The following is a 16,618-nucleotide window of genomic DNA, read 5'->3' as shown; positions in this document are numbered from 1 at the left end:
GTCTAGGTAAAAGGTAGAAGCCACTATCACAAGTACTTGGCATGGGAAGCTGGAACAGAATGGCACTAAGATTGCATCCTGCAAAGAAAAGACAATGCCATATTAGCATACAAACATGTCCTAGGATGCATCTTACTGAACGGTATTCAAGTATATGCTAAGCATATTTGTATAATGAAATAGTAACAGATGCAATAAACTGAGAAGAATGGATAACATCAACATGTGGCTGAGATACAAAAATATTCCATCATTGACAAGCTTTTTGTAAAGGTCGTAGTGTAACTAGTGCCAGTTAAAAGAAGAGAAAAGTGGTATGAACCAGATGTGATGRGTGTAAAGAATAATTTTGTACAAGCTTAGCAATACATCTATTAAAACTGAAAATTACACACTGCAAACAAGATGACTCAGTGCCCTAAAGATATAGATAACAGCCACCAGCAAGAAAGAATAAGCTAGCAAAACATTCTGATTTAAAGAAGCAGAAAATGTTGTAGAAAAAAATTTGTGGAAGATGGTATCTAAATTCCTAAAATATTCATAAGAAGCTACATATTTCTCTAGCTTGGTAGGAGGGTATAAACAGGCTGAATTTCTCTCATAGGAAAAAAGAAAATTTTAAAAATGACATTATAATAATCATTATATTCAAAGGAATTAAAAGGAAATGAAAAAAAAMCTAATACTGACTTTCCATAAGATCATGAATTGTATGCTAAAAGTCTAAAAGGAATGATAAACTAAACAAAATAGATGAATTTTGAAGGAGATTCATGTGCTTCAGTAATTTTCTTCTTAGAAACCTTGAAGTGATTAATTATAATGTACTGCTTAGATGAAGGAGAATAGAATCTGGACTATTCATATTTACTAACCACATAGTTTTCTAACATTTCTGTGAAGTGTTCTCACAGAGAGGATCTAGATTCAACCCAAGCCACAATTTTGGTTTAGGAAGATGGGTCTAAAAGAGAATGTTCCATATTAACTTTTGCCAAATTCATTATTATCAATGGATAATCTGAATGCTCTATAGACCTTTAAACAATGTGCACGCTGAATAAAAGAGACCATTAATTTGATCCAGCAAAACTGATAGTGCATTTATTATCCAAAAGACTCTATCCTATATTAACTGTAAGTATTCTGTTTAGAGAGATCATATGGCAAGTTCAATGTATGAGATACCTTATGTCAGAATTATTCACTTCTTTTTCTTTTTCTCTAATCAGGTGTTAGTCCTCTGGATACTGGCATTGCAAGGTGGAATTCCTTTTGAGATAATCTCTGAATAGAAGATAACCATGTGCATCTTAATCAGTCATCTTGTTGCATTGTGTTTCATCTTCTGTCTCGCAGGTAAGGTGACCTCCCATGTTAATTCATTTAACTAGCTTTTTTCCAGTTCTGTGCATTTCAAGGCCATTTCTGCTATTTGTATGAGTTTATTTGTACAGATACAGTGAATTACTAAATGTGAATAATGAAGCTGTAAGGAAGCATACATCAAGAAGCCATAATTAAAAGCCTGAAAAAAAATGCTAATCTTGACTTTGAATTCATTTTTATCTACTCCAATTTGGTGTATAGAATTAATTCTTTCTCTAGATTCACGTAATTTGTAATTCATCTATAGATTCATCTAAAATTATAAAAAGCATATCATCTGTTAGTGCACAGGTGAGCAACATGATTAGAAGACTGGAAAAGGCCAACAAGATGAGAGATTACACACAAAATTCAGTGCTCTAATATGGACAGCACTTAAAATTAATAAAATCAGCATTTGCTACCAGCACAATACAGGATAGTTTTCATAACACAGTGTATCAATGCAGCATATACTGACTTTAATTAAAGATTACAAATGATAAAAATTTACAATAAATATAGGGCCATAAACTTTCAGATTTTTTTCATTCATATTTTTTTCCTATTTGGAAAACTAAAATTCAGGATTAAAATCTAGTGGCCAGTGCCTATTCCARCTCTTCCAATAAGGAATTTTGGAATTTTCTAAACAAATGTGAGTTTTCATTTGCCATCATGAACCAGACTGCCAACATACGCAAAGCTCTTCTCAAGAAAAAGAACACTTTGCTTATATACTAATGCATTAATTGAGATCTGCACATGGAAAAAGCAGGATAAGTAAGTTGAACATACACAAACTACTGACTGAAATGTGTTTTGAAAAATCTAAAAATTGCATACTAATGATTTGGTTATTTTCTAATACATATCAAACCATGTTGTAGAGCCGTTCTGCTAGAGCCATTCTGCTTTTAGCAGCAAGTTACTGACAAGGATACTTCCACTGCATTTTGAGGTTTTTTTCTGTTTTGGGGTTTCGTAATTAATGAATCCTTAATAGAAATAAGCAGCCCAGAGTCTTGCTTTATCTGGCCTACCATTTCAGTTTGTAATGATATCATGAGATCATATTGTCTGTATTACTGAGTCCAAAAATCTGATTAGTACTGTGATGTAAGCTCATTGCCTTTAAGAAATCGCTTAATAGCTCACAGGACTGCTTTTTGGCTTAGCCAGAATGTAACTGTATTCTAAAAAGGATTTGAACTACCCTGAGCTTTTTATTCCATGACTGAGTTCAGTGAAGGATATACTGGCATCTAATACAAATCCAGACCTTAAAAATTTTGAAATCTAATACTGGCTGTGTACTTACTATGTGTTTCAAGGTCTTTTTCTTTGTTCAGATCTGAGGGTTGCTGATGGCACCAAAATTAAAAATTAAAATTCATTATTTTAATACTGGGCTTTTCCTGAACAAAGGCTGTCAACTGCAGTCAGTAATGTTACACATATAGTTTCAGTCCTGACATGTTGAAATTTGTATCCATCAAAATCATTAGCTACAGTAGCCAAGTAAGTACTGGACTTTGATTCGTAATAAAGTTGTATGAGTCAACCACTGAGAACAAATGCTCAGTTATTTCTTGGAAAGGTAGCACCAGATGATTAATGCTATTATTTGTGCGTTATGTGTATTGCAGTTGTGCCCTGAAGCCAGAAATCTTGGCAACATCTCATCTCATGGACACCTTATGCCAGGTGCCTTAGAGATACTTTGGAAGATAGTGTGCTATTAGCATCAATAATAAGTGATAGCATCAATAATAAGTGATACAAAAAAAAACCAAAGATGGGCATAATGAGCTTGCATGAGTATGCATTGGTGTGTTCATAGCAATATAAATCTGATCTTTTGCTTTACTACAGTTGACTGTGTTAGACTAATGTCMGAAAAACAAGAGGCATTGGTACAAAGGGTTTTGCATGGTGAGAGGTTCTAATAGTGCTATCTGTAAAAGGCATTTTGATTTCAAARAAAATTCCTAACTTATTTTCCAGTATGCATAATCCAACCCAATCCAGCCCAGGACTTGTTCACATTTTTCCTCAAAAACCCRAAGATCTATCACCACTTCAAAAGATTATGGTACTCTCCTCCAATATGGAAGACTAATATCTTCTACTGTCAATGGAATTGGTTGCTACCCAAGGCTGGATAGCACTGCACCCTCTACTCTTGGACCTGCTTTACTTTGTGTAAATAATTAGAGATCTATTTGAATTGAGAGAATTTTTGCCTTTGTCATCTAGTCATTATTATGCCCTTCTGGATTGTATAAACTTGAAGTTGCAGTCCTCACTGCCCAAGCACTTGAGACTTGCTAGAGGATCTCTCATTTCAAATGAGTACCAGTGTTGCTGGCAGTTAGTCTTAGCAAATTTTCTTCTTTAATGTATTTCTTGGCAATGTGAATGTCATAGAAACCAGAAAATATGTAGCTGTAGTAATCAAAATGATATATAAGGGGTTGTTTGACAGTTTTGATAGTGTGTGAAGGATACAAAGGATGTGAAGAATAAGTGAAGGATAGCTGGTGTGGAGGCAGAACGAATACAATTAGGGCAATCTGGTCAAGTTTTGGAAGATGTTCTTCCACACATAGTATTATGAAGGAGAATGCTGACAATGTCAACAGTGCTAGAGAATGTGGGAGTTGGGATGATATCCAAAAAAAAAAAAAAAGATCAAGGTTCTGATTTCAGTAGCAAGACAGAATAAGGATCAGAGTGAGAAGACAAGTTAGCATTGGAGTAGATATTGAAGGCAAAACGTTCTTCTGCRTGGAGCCTGTTCAAAAAGTTACTTCAACAATTTTTAACAAAATGTGTAGTTTTGGTAGTTTTGTTGGAAGTACATTTGGCTCACCTGATACCTTGCCTCCTGTGTTGCTGAGTCCACAGTTCTAGGTGGTTCTAAAGTRGAAGTTGCATTAGGGCTGACAAATACATGACCCTGAAGGCATCAGTCAAGGCTTCTGCAACCCTTGGCTCCTAAACAGGCCTATATATGAACTGCTCTGGAGCCAGGAAACTTAAATCTTTCAGGGTCAATGCCTTTTGAGATGTCTCACTGTATAGTCTGCCTCAGATTTGAAGATAACGGCCAAGAATCATGAAAGTGTTTAGAATTCATGCTTTAACTGAGCTTTGAAAATTTCCAGATTTTCCTGCTGGAAGTATTTGGGAAACACAGAACTAGGAAACTGAGAAACTGAAAGCCACACTGACTTGATATTTTCAGGATTTGCTTGAAATGGTCACATTTATTTTGACATTTAATGAACATTTAATGACTTTTTTCCTGCTGCAGGAAATTTCCATTTTTTCCTAARCTGAAATGCATATTTTTTTAGAATTTTGGAATTTGCCTGGGATTAAACATCCTGCCTTTTAGCCAGCCTGTTTTGTGGTAATCAAGGGCAGAATTTAAAAATTATTACAATGACTGTCCATTGCCCATCATGGGGAAACTACAGTTACTTGAATGACGGGACACAAACATTACGTGATCAGTGCATCTGAAGTGTAGGCAGAGATAATCTTCTGTAGTGAGACAGGAAAAATATTTATTTTCCAAGTAAATTAGTGCTTTATCCAAGTAAATGTAGCCTTGCAGATTTAAATTGATGAAAAAACTGTAAGTAATTTTCACTTACTGAATATAACAGAAAGTTATAATAAGAGCTGCTTTTCAGAGTGCACTTTGAGCAGTGCAAGGCAAATGGGAGCAGCAGATCAGTCCTCAGGGAATATGGTGATGATTGTCAATCCACTACCAGAAGAGTTATTTCGTRCCTATTGATGACAGTATTTGACTCTTCTCTTTCCCCTGACATCTGTGCTCTCTGCAGGACACTTCTAAGTTGCCTGACTTATTGTTCAAACTCGTATCTTATTGCTGAGTCTAGATTTTAGACTTTTCTTTCATCAAGCTCATCCCGTACAAATCAGTTACACAAACGATGGGATAATAACCTTGGACTAAAACGATTAAGGGTCTGTTTCAGCAACAGACTTGTTCTGTTTCTTTCTCAGCAGGACAAATTAAAAAATGCAAAGTCCTTATTTTGTTGTGCTCATGAATACTTTATGACATTTGATTGTAAGAGGAATCAATAGCAAAAAATGTTACTCTCTTCCTCAGATGTTTTCTTTCTAATCAAACTGTTCTATGTTTTTAGGGGGGGACTTTGAAGTGCAGGGCCAGGTAGTACCTGATCTGAGGTCAGYTCAGGCCTCAGATAGCAGCTTGGCATTCTATTCACAATTTTGGTTTGTACAAAATGAGGTAATAGTCCAAGGGTAAAAATGTCAAAAGTATTTCTGTTATTTAGGGAACCTAATGCCTTATATTCAATAATCGTATCCCTGTTTAGGATACTAAGTCAGAACACCAGTAAGACACAGAGCTTGTCAATACAGGAGAGTTAATTTAGTCTATGTATGAGGATGTGATTAGACAGTATACTACCTTTCTGAGTATGTGGCTGGTATTTCATATGCATTTGGAAGGCCTATGTGGGGAGATTGTGCAGAGTAGCTAGTGCACTCTACATTCATTCCTAATTTGCTGAGTATTAGCCTTCCCATGAGATCAAGCTCTTAGGCTCTTAAGTCTCTTTCCGCATAACACTTAGGTTTCTAAGGAAAATCATCTAAATGACTTAAGTATCTGATTGACAAAGGTGAGTATACTTAAAACTACTGTAATTGGTATTTGTTGGCATTTCTATTGGTAAACTCAGAAGACAAGCAGATGTTACGCTTTCATTCCTAGGCGTAAGTGGAAAAACTTGCTTTTGTCAAGGGTTGGCACTTTTCATACTTGAAACTTGCTATAAAGAAGAAACTACGTAATTAACTGCATGGCTCATCAAGAACCTCAGTGACACATATGAGAAGGCCATAGGTAGGAGCAATTCTCCTGCCCTTTTCAATCCAGGTAAAGAGAAGCAGCCTTTCTCAAGACAATCTAACCTTTTTGTATAACGTGAAGTAGGACTACTTGTGTAGTTACTTGTTCTGCTTCATTGCTAATGGGCTCTTGAGAATTAGTGTCCTTTTAACCTCTTAATGGCTTGCACTGGTACCTCTTCTACAGCAAGATGATTGAATCTTCTTTCTAGACTGTGAAATGCTACATCATGAGTTTTATGGTTATGAAACATTAGCACATAAGCTTACCATAAATGCAAGTGCAATTTTTTGCACATGATTATAAGAGAAGTAGAAAAACTGAAACCTTAACTTATATATTGCTTGGATTTTTTCCAGAATGGTAGGTTCAAAAATACATGTTGAAAACTGAGGGCTGGAATCTACATTATTTAAAGCTTTTTACCACAGCATATGACATTATTCACAATTGCTAAAGAGAGAGATACATTTTCCTCTAAAAATATGGAGTGCGTGAATATACTTAATAACTGCATATCTTGTCTGCCATATCCCTGCTTGGATCTTACAAGACCATTTTGTGCTGCTGAGGAAGTGTTTGACATTTATAAATAAGTAATCATAATGTGCTTTGTGATCATAATGCTCAGAAACCTAAAAGTGCCTTGTTTCTGTTCCTGTGAGCCTGGCAGAGATATTTTGAATCATTCCCAGACCAGCTTTGTACTGAACATGAACTTCTTAGATACTGGTAAATCCTCTTTTCTTTGACATAGTGAATACTGTATGTGATCCATTTCTAAATACCAAGTGGTTTCTAGAGCTATGATGGTAATGTGAAACCTGATAACTTAGAGATAGTTAAGATAATGAATGAGTCCGTGACTTTTCTGTTCAGTCAATCCATTAACATTCAAGGTTAATCTAGCCATGTGCTGTGTCAACAGATCTTTGGCCCTCTATAGTGTGAAAATATGTAACAGGATATGACAATGTAGGGGAGATCAATACTGGCGAGAGTGATTCCGAATGTCTTGAGCAGCCAGCCACCTTTAGCAATGTTAAATGTCATGGAAATAGCTAAGTGTACAGGAAGCGGGAACAGAAGAAGTTGCTCGTTAGAAAAAGAGCATAAAGATGCTAATGCAAATAATTTTATATTTATTTTTCATTTAGTTTTTATCTGACATTGATTTTTGGAAAACATTTCACTATGATATGCTACCAATATCACATCACAATTTGTGTTGGTTTTAGAATCAAGTTGATTCTTATCCAGTACAAGACCTGAACACATACCTAGCATTACTTTCATAAGTAATCCTGTTGATTTGGGTCAATTTATGTGCTACATATTGTGATGGATCAGGTCCCTAAAGAATGTGAGAGACCTCTAATGAGAGACCTTTAATGAATGTAAATAAGTACATTCAATGCTGCCTTGTTATTATGCACTTTAAGAAAGCAGTAGTACCATTTTACCTCTTCTACTAATGAAGTTAAAGATTTTATATTTCCAGGGGAAAGTCAGCATCTTATGCTGAACATATATTTTCACAGTAATGGAATTATTAGATGTTTACCTGTCATAAAACTGCCATGGAGCTTTCCTTGATAACCTTCTTATAATTATCTTCGAAGTGAATTGTTTTATACAAGATAATAAGACAATAAGATTATTTTTACTCCTAAGTGATGTATTTTCCATACCTACTGCCTGAAATATGAGTTATAACTATTCTGTTACGCGATGCGGATGTTGTAAAGAATGCAGGAAATGAAGATCTGCTTGAAATTATCTGCTTTCACATTATGATATAAAATTAGAAAATGAGAGTAAATTTTGATTCATAACATTCTTTGCTTATTATCATACAAGCAATATGAAGATAGAATGATACACAGATGTCCTAACATGGTGTAGTGACTTATCTTGACTGAGAGATGTCTGAGAAAATCATTCTGCAACACTAATAGTAACATTGAGTATATTACTGCCTTTGGGAGTTTTCTGGTTTCTTCTACTTTTTTATATTCGGATTAGCTGGAGGATTAATTGCCTAAAATTTGAGAATGATTAAAAAGACAGGCAGCAGCCTGTACAAATAATTTAATTACACAAATAAATTACAGGAATAGAAGTGATCCTTTTCAAGTTCCCTAGAAAAAAAATCTCAGATCAAATATAAAGTATCTGCCAGTGTACTTGTGTCAAACGAAAGAAAATAGATATACCAAGAAAATAGGTCTATTTGAATTATGGTAGTTATTAAATGCTAACTCTAAAGTAATATGTAATTACTATTAGCTGCATCTGCCAGTAAACTTAGTGGTCCTTGTTTCCCTTTTCCAATTGTTCTTCCGTGCAAGTCCTGATTAAGAACATATACTCTTCTGAGCATGTGTTTCCTGCCTGTGTGATATATATCAACCTTATGATTCCCATTACTGAAATTAATGGCAAACGTCTAAGGAAATTTAGTGCAATTGGTTTACTGTATTTGAACTTGCTCTTTTATCCGAACGCCCTGTAAAACATGCACGCTAGGCCAATTGCCATCTCATTGGTATATATCCAGAAWATTCCTAAGTCACTAAAACTATCCAAGTGTAAAACTAATTAAAAACAAATCATGACTGAACCTAGGAAGGACCATTAAAAATTTGAGTGTGGGAGGAAGGATTCTAACTTCATTGAATGAAGTACTCTAGCATGACTAGGATCCCTTRTTTCAGCAACGCTGTGCCAGATGCTGAGGGTGACCGTTTGCCTAGTTCCTAACTCTTGATGCAGTTACTGAAATATATTTCTGCAGTTTGAGTAAATTCTTGTGRAATACCGGGTAGTAGCTAATGGTGCCTGTACATGTTAATTCGTACTTTGGATTGTGCAGGTCTCTCCATTTTGTGACTAATTAAAGGTAGTTAACTGATGTCRTTTTGCTTTCTCATTAGTATATCCCTGATCCAGGAGAAGTACTAGTGTGGGCTAATCTCTCTCTCATTCCCTGGGCTGGAAGTAATGCAGTTAAGTCTTTCTGAGAAGTAAACAAAGCCTGACAAGCTGAAACGGACCCCACAGAGTGAAGTAAGAAGCAGCACAGTCCCCTCTAGCTCTGCAGAAGTAAGGAAAGTTTGTGTAGGCCAAATTTCCCGTTTTTTTCTGATTGAAATGATAAGAAGGAAAATTGCCAAAATCATGTATTTGTTCCATATGCATTCACTTCAGCTTCATGCATAACCATTTGTCAAATTTAATCCAAGCACTAAATTCTGCTTTGTAAATGGATTTAGAAAAGCTTCAAAAACATTACAATCCCACCAAGTCAGATACCCAGAGAGACAGTAATTTTATCCCCAGGCACTGTATGGATTAGAGATATGCTTAGAGATTTATTGTTTATAGATCCAAATGTAGTATCTGTGCTGGTGGTAAATGATGCTTAGAGGTATTGCGTCAAAATAATAGCAATTTTGGAAAAGAACCTGGTAAATTATCTAGTATGTTGGAAACTTYATTCTGGTATGTGTCAATAAAATCACTATTTTAACAGAGTTCAACATAAGGTTCATGGGAAAAAAAAGTATTTAAGAAATGAGAGGTAAATTGTTAGTTTTCCTGTTGATGGGAATAGTTCTAAAACTACCTCAGAAGACTGAATAGCAGCAAGAGGCTTCAGCACTGGCTTCAGTGCCAGGAGCAGGTTTCTGTACRCTGGGCTCGGCTGACAGCATCTAGGTCATGCTGCACGCACAGCTGCAGTCAGGTAAATCCAGACTCCAATATGGGAAGATCCATCTCGCTTTATTTTAACTATCTGTAAGTTAGGTATGTAATGTAAGTTAGGTGTCTCAGCTTCCTCTGTGGTTGGTGAAGGACAAATGGGATGGATTGCCTGCTGCAGCTGCCTGTCTAACCCCTCTGGTTGTCAGGAAAACCTGTGTGACTAGTTTGGGCAAGATCCCTAGATTTTAAAAATTTTGTGAGCTAAATCCCACACTTAATGCCAAGAGACTCTAAATTTATAACTGTACACAAGAAAGTAGAATTTGTAGAAAGAAAAAAATAAAAGAATTACTATTCTTGCTCTCACTGCRTTTATTGAACTTTTTCTCATCTGTGTCATCTCAGTAAGGTTTGAGATACTGGAGTGCTACAGATCCAGATTATCTATAAGAAAAGTCTGTTAAAGCATTTTATGTTTCATGACTTACCACACACATTATTGAACAACCCCTGAAAACATTTGCTGTATGTAAAATCTGTAGCTGAGAATGAGTAGGACAAAAGCAAACAATTTTGATTTTACTTACTTTTCCGTAAAAATATGACCATTAACTGCTGTTTTCTTCTGTAAAAAAAAAAAAAAAAAAAAAAGAAAGAAAAGTAAGTTGTCTTTAATAAACTATATATTTTTTAACTTTCCTTTTTGGCTATGGTTTCTGTAATTATCAGGAGCTTACTTCATGACACTGTCTTTAATCTATGAATAAAACTGATTTTCAAAATAAATTAGGGACTGAATTAGCTAATAATAAAATAAATTGTTGTGACTGAAAGTGATCTGGATGACTGGTGATGAAGCAAACAAACACTGGTGTCTCTCAAGAGAGAAATTATTTCCTCAGCGCTCTAACCCACTGACATTGATGTTTTGAGTTGAAGATTATATATTGTCTATGGTAACAGGCTGGTACCATTGTTTAATACTATGTAGAATGTAAATATTTGTGTATATAAAAGCTTCCATTGTACATGAGAAATAGCATGGGTGATTGTCCAGAGACCCTCTTGGTGCATTTTTTATTTCAGTATTATGTACTAAGGGGAGTAAGCAGCCAAGAGACTGGTAAAATACAAGATGAAACTCAGGTCTAATATGAAAATTTTTAGTAAAAGTGTGGATATTCAGGAATTTTTTAGGAAGCTCATCAGAAAGTCCAAATATGGGAGGTAAAGTTTAGATATTAAAAGAAAAACAAGTCTTCTAATTGTAAGGATCATTAGAAATTGGAATGGAAATGCTAAAAAAAATTACGGAGTCTTACTCACTGGAGGGTTTTGATAACTAGTCAAAAAGGCATTTTTTAGGATGGCAGATCTTGCCTCAGGTTGGGAGAAATCAGGTAATCAGTCACTGTTCTTTGTATTTTTATATTAAAAGAGGAAGCAACCAATTTACTGTAATTTAAAGGATTAAAATCTATGTATTTAGAAGATCAAAAGTGAAAACCTGGAAGTCTTGTTGCCCTGAATATTGGGAGTACATTCATCTTGTGCAGGTCTGGAACAGACTGGGACACAGTCATGGCAGGTGTCTAGGGAATGAGAAATTTGACAAAAATAAGTGTGTTGTCACAACAAGGATAGTGTAGGTCACTGGGCCAAGAAAATGCAAATGATAAGGTGTTTTCTGAACAACTAATGCCACCACCCAGATCTCTAAATATTCCAACATTTGCATCCTCTTTTTTTCACCGTGTCTCAAACTTCATGCCTGGGAATGTGTTTATCACATATCTTCTTCAYGGCTCAGACCGCTGAGCCTCAAATCCCAAACTGCCCAAGTACCCATGCCTCTCCCTATCTAAACTCAGCATTCCTCCTGCCTGCGGCAAGCCCGTGCGAAGGACAGATAAGGAGAGCACTGCTATCATCAACAGTATTTACTAATGTGTTTGTGAATGGAGATCTGCAAGCTAAGCTGAAATGTTAGTTGGTTCATTTAGGGTATTTCTGATGTACAATAACTGCATTAATTTTAACAAGCCAGTCCCTTCCCTTCCTCCTACCCTTAAAATATATCAGTTCTTCAGSTGGAAAAAATGGAAATATCACACAGGATCTGCAGAGTCTTTGTCTTTCTGAAGTCAGCTAAAACTGAAAATGCAATGTTAATAGTGCCTTACATCCAAGGCACTTTGCTAAGTCATTCASCATTCAAAAATCCATTTAGAATTTCTCTGCTATGTTTGTTAAATGTAAGCCAAATTTGTTCCTGATGTGAATATTTTAGTGTCAGTGTAATTTCAGCAATAGGTAGAATTAATAAATTATACATGGAATTATATTATGAAAATAAATACTGAACGAATGAAATATGCTCTCTAGCAGCAACAGACAGTGATGAGGTTACTGGAAATAAAACACAAGAAATGGGTCTATATGGTGGATATATTTTAAATTTTCTGTTACCTTTAAGSATAAAGGGTAATTTTCTTCCCAAAGGGGAGATGGACATGAGAGACAAGGGAGAACCAGAAGCATGCAGCATAGAAGCTGCAAGGCCTTTTGAGTGGGYAGATGGTTAGGATATATAAGAGATCTATGGTGAAAGGTGGGGGTTCCTGGGAGGATTGATCCAAGGCTGATGAGCTATGGATTTTTTTTCTTTTTTCTTTTTCTCTTTTTGAATTTTCTTTTTATGACCTGAGTAATACAATAGGAATGTATATGGGTTGGAAAAGCTCTTCCTTTCTTTATGAACAGGGAGCCATCTTAACTTGGTGTGTATCATTTATCAATCATATTAAATGAAAATTTGACCCAAGATATCATAGGGACTACAAAGGAACTGAAATTTATGCAGTGTTGAAATAGTAATATTAACTATTATAACTGTAGCTGAGAATGCACAATTAAGTCATTTGACAGTTATTTCATTTTTTTGTAAAATACATTTATATGGAAAATTCTGACATTACCTGAAATAAATATACAGAATTGATATGCACTGATTAAACCTTTTTATTATGCCTTTTTTTTCTACTTCTGACAAAATTTCATGAACTGACTGGAAAATTACTGCCTTAGGTGGTTTCTGATTGTTATTTTGAGACATCTTTTCGGTATCTTTTCTGAACATGAATATTTTATATTATGATTTCTCACAGGCTTGTGCTGTGAAAATAAAGGTGTACTAATATAATTTGATATTTTATCTGCGAGTAGTGGTAAGGCTTTCAGATATATCCGTCTTACTTAGGCAGTGGTTCAGTCAGTAGGACAAACTTTTTCCTTTCCCCTGAACGAGTGGAAGCCTGTACGCCTCTCCCTGTTCTGTGCTGCTCGGTCCAATCCTGTCCTTTGCACCAGCATGGATATTCATCATTGAGCCAATTCAGCTCACTAAACTGCAGAAAACTGACTCAGAAAGCTAAAMGTGAATAGATGTCCACTTTCTTTAGCTTTATCGGCTACCCAAGAAGTCAGACAAGCATGAGAGGTGTTGCAAGAATGGCTAGAGGGGAAATGACACTGCACAGCTAGAGTATCGGTTGGGAAAAGGGGTCAGGACTACCTTCCAGCAGCACCGGCTGTTACAGAGGATCCATGATCTCATTCAGCACGTACAGATTTTCTTGACTTTCCCAAAGACTTCCTGATACATTTTAACACCACTGAAAATCCTCAATCTCATTTGTAGAATTCACTGTAGAAAGCCTYGAATAGCCAGAATTAGATGATAGGTTTTGCTCCAACTTCAAATACTAATCTCATGAAATGTACTCAGAAAATAAGGCAGTGAGAGTCTTTGAGAAGTCATGTAGACCATCCTCTTGTCTAAAGCAGGATCAGAATTGGTGAAATGTGTCCTTCTTTTCAGCCCTGGTTTATCTCCATTTTCTTCTTTCTTTCTATGCTTTAACCTCTCCCCTTTCTCTTGTAGGCACAATTTCAATCAAGTCTTTCAAGCAATCTTTTTCCAGGTGCTGTCAATCTACCCTCCTTCAATCCCCAAACTTAGTTGCACATGCATACTTCTTCATGTAAAGTGTGGGCATTTCTGCTGTTTTTTTCATATGGCCTTTCTCTTCCTTTTTCTCCCCCATGCTGTTTACAGATTATTGGTCCACACTCAATTTATGACTGAGAATGAAAGATTTATTCGTTGCCATTCCTAACATGCATTCTGCTCATCTTTTTCTGCTCAGCTAGACATCTGAAACTGAATTCGTAATTGACTGCAGCAGAATTGCCATTATAAAGCATATCTGATAGGTGTGAGAAACAGACATTCACTCGGTAAAATTAATAGTGCTGGAAGCATTAAAAATGCATGCCATGAAATGCCTAAGTGGTCTGTAACATCATTTGAGTCCTAAGGTGAAAACAGTCAGCTGCATATGATATGGCAAACTATTTGCTGCTWGTGCTAGCAGCCGTTGTTATTTTATATTCATGTTTAAGAACTGCACAGAAACTGCCGCCAGGTTTGTCGCTCAGTCATTTTAGGCTCTGCGTAAATACATGATTCCAGCCTTGACAGTATGACATGACTTCTTTTGATCTAACAGTATATAAGTTTTTATGGAGCATTGTGCTTTAAAATATCAAAGCAAGCAGATCATTTTCAAAAGCTCTGTCTKTCTTTCTAGTGCTCTTCTTTGCTTTTTTGAAAGGCTTCTCTTCTCTGAATTCCTTCTGCAAATGAAGTTGCGTGACTGTACATATCACAGCATAACAGTACCTTTTGGACCTGTTCCTGTCCCCAAGGGAAACAGTGATTATTTTCATGCTAACTAAAAYGGGGAAGAGATCTTATTTTTATCCATTTGCAACCAATTTTCTGCTATTGCTCTAATCTACTGTCTATCTATGAATAAGGATTGTTTTGTGCATCTATGTTGTTTTAATGCATACATAGTTTACATGACAGTTACGTAAATAGGTTTGTCTTGTCTTTTAGGCTTTATAAAACCTTCCTAATTTAATCTAGAAAGTATTAAAATCAAGGCCAAGAATTTTAAAGAGATGAGTACAAAATCATAATCATAAGCACAGATAGTACTGCATAGTACTGGAAGAAATATTTTGGGGAAAACTTTTTTAAGCTAAAAAAATTCAACCACCTCTAAAGATCATATTAGGAAAACTGTGTTTGTTTTTCTGGTATTGCARGATTCTTCCAGACCTTTTCACAGCAAAGTACAGTTATGTCCTGGATTTGCTGAGCAGAAGTTTCCCCATAATTGTCACACTTTTGCCAGAAGAATGTTCAACCTTTGCTCCTAGTCTTGCTTTTACAGATACCCAGACACAAAAGAGCAGCCTTAYGTACTTGGAGGAGATTGAGGCAAGAAGAAATGAAGTAGGGACAGGCAGACCCTGCAACTTTTACAACAGTATCAGTAAATGGAGGATAAAGATTAAAATAATAGTTTGTTGTCAAAACTTAAGTTTGACGTTTATTCACCTTTGCTTGACTGTGCAAACTTATATTATTTTTTTATATAGGACTTCTTTTATGTTTTGGTCGTTTGGGAGTTCTTATACATATATATATACACCTGAGCTTGAATAAAAAAGAGAAATGTGTTTTAGAAACAACGGAATGCTCAGCTATAGTCCCTAAGATTAATATTTTCTTTGTACAATGCAGTTAAGATTTCTTCAAAGTATATAAAACATTTGGAGCTAAGTAGGTGCTAAGGAGCACTTAATCTTTARAGTTGCTTTGTGGCTAGACCTATCTGATGAGAATTTGTTGGCCTCTCTGAAGCAAGTTTTCACTTATTTCCCTTGTATAGTGCAGTAAAGATTCCATCCATAAAGCATTAGAACTAAATAGGTCGTAAGATAAGAATCACTTAATCTTTAGATTTTTGCTTTGCATTTGGATGTCTGATGAGACTTTATTGGCATGTGTGAAATAAGTTGGTCTTGCTTGTATTCCTAAAGGACATAACTTCAATTCATAAATGTTTCCACGAAGACTGGCATAAACTGCGACAAATAACCGATRATGTCAGCAGAGAAGGCAGGGAATGTAGTTATGTGTGAACATAGTTTAAATTACTTTTGTTGCCAGAGGACATGAATGAAGCAGGAATCACAGTGAAGGAAAGCCAGCACTTTTGTTATCCATACTGTGTTGGTTTTGTTGATGCTATAAAAGTTTATTTTGCAGAGCTAACTGTTCAGCCCTCRCATTTTTAATGTAGTAGATGTGAATCTGATGACAAAACTAATAATTACTTTGAAATTACCTTTTCTTAGAGGAAGGAAACAAAGGTTATGGACCTGTTTTTGAGGAACAGCCCATTGATACCATCTACCCAGAAGAATCTTCAGATGGACAAGTTTCAATGAACTGCAGGGCTCGAGCAATTCCTTTTCCTACTTACAGGTAAGATCTGTTTGTATTTTACGTAACAAATGTTTCAGGTTTTGTATGGAATAATTGGCTGTCTTAACAGGTAAATATAATCTTCAGTGCTGGAGAACAGTGGGAGATACGCTATTTTTCAGTAAGAATCAACCTTCTCTTARTTTGCTAAAATGTCTAGACTGCAAGTGTCAAAAATATTACATTCTCGTTGCACTAAATGTTTTTACCAT

General features: G+C 35.6%; 1 protein-coding gene across 1 annotated transcript in view; it reads left to right on the top strand.

The window, feature by feature from the left end:
- Positions 1-16,618, top strand: part of CNTN1 (contactin 1) — a 172,518-nt gene that overhangs the window by 78,718 nt on the left and 77,182 nt on the right. The window contains exons 2-3 of the mRNA XM_085318503.1: positions 1,236-1,362; positions 16,277-16,406. Coding sequence (XP_085174629.1) covers positions 1,308-1,362; positions 16,277-16,406 — 185 coding nt within the window. The 5' untranslated portion in view covers positions 1,236-1,307. The remainder of the gene's footprint in view (positions 1-1,235; positions 1,363-16,276; positions 16,407-16,618) is intronic.

The sequence above is a fragment of the Rhea americana genome, unplaced genomic scaffold, assembly GCF_003343005.1.
Source record: "Rhea americana isolate MKP2758 unplaced genomic scaffold, rheAme1 scaffold_54, whole genome shotgun sequence".
NCBI classification, from domain to species: Eukaryota; Metazoa; Chordata; class Aves; order Rheiformes; family Rheidae; genus Rhea; species Rhea americana.
This window is presented reverse-complemented; position numbering and strand designations above follow the sequence as displayed.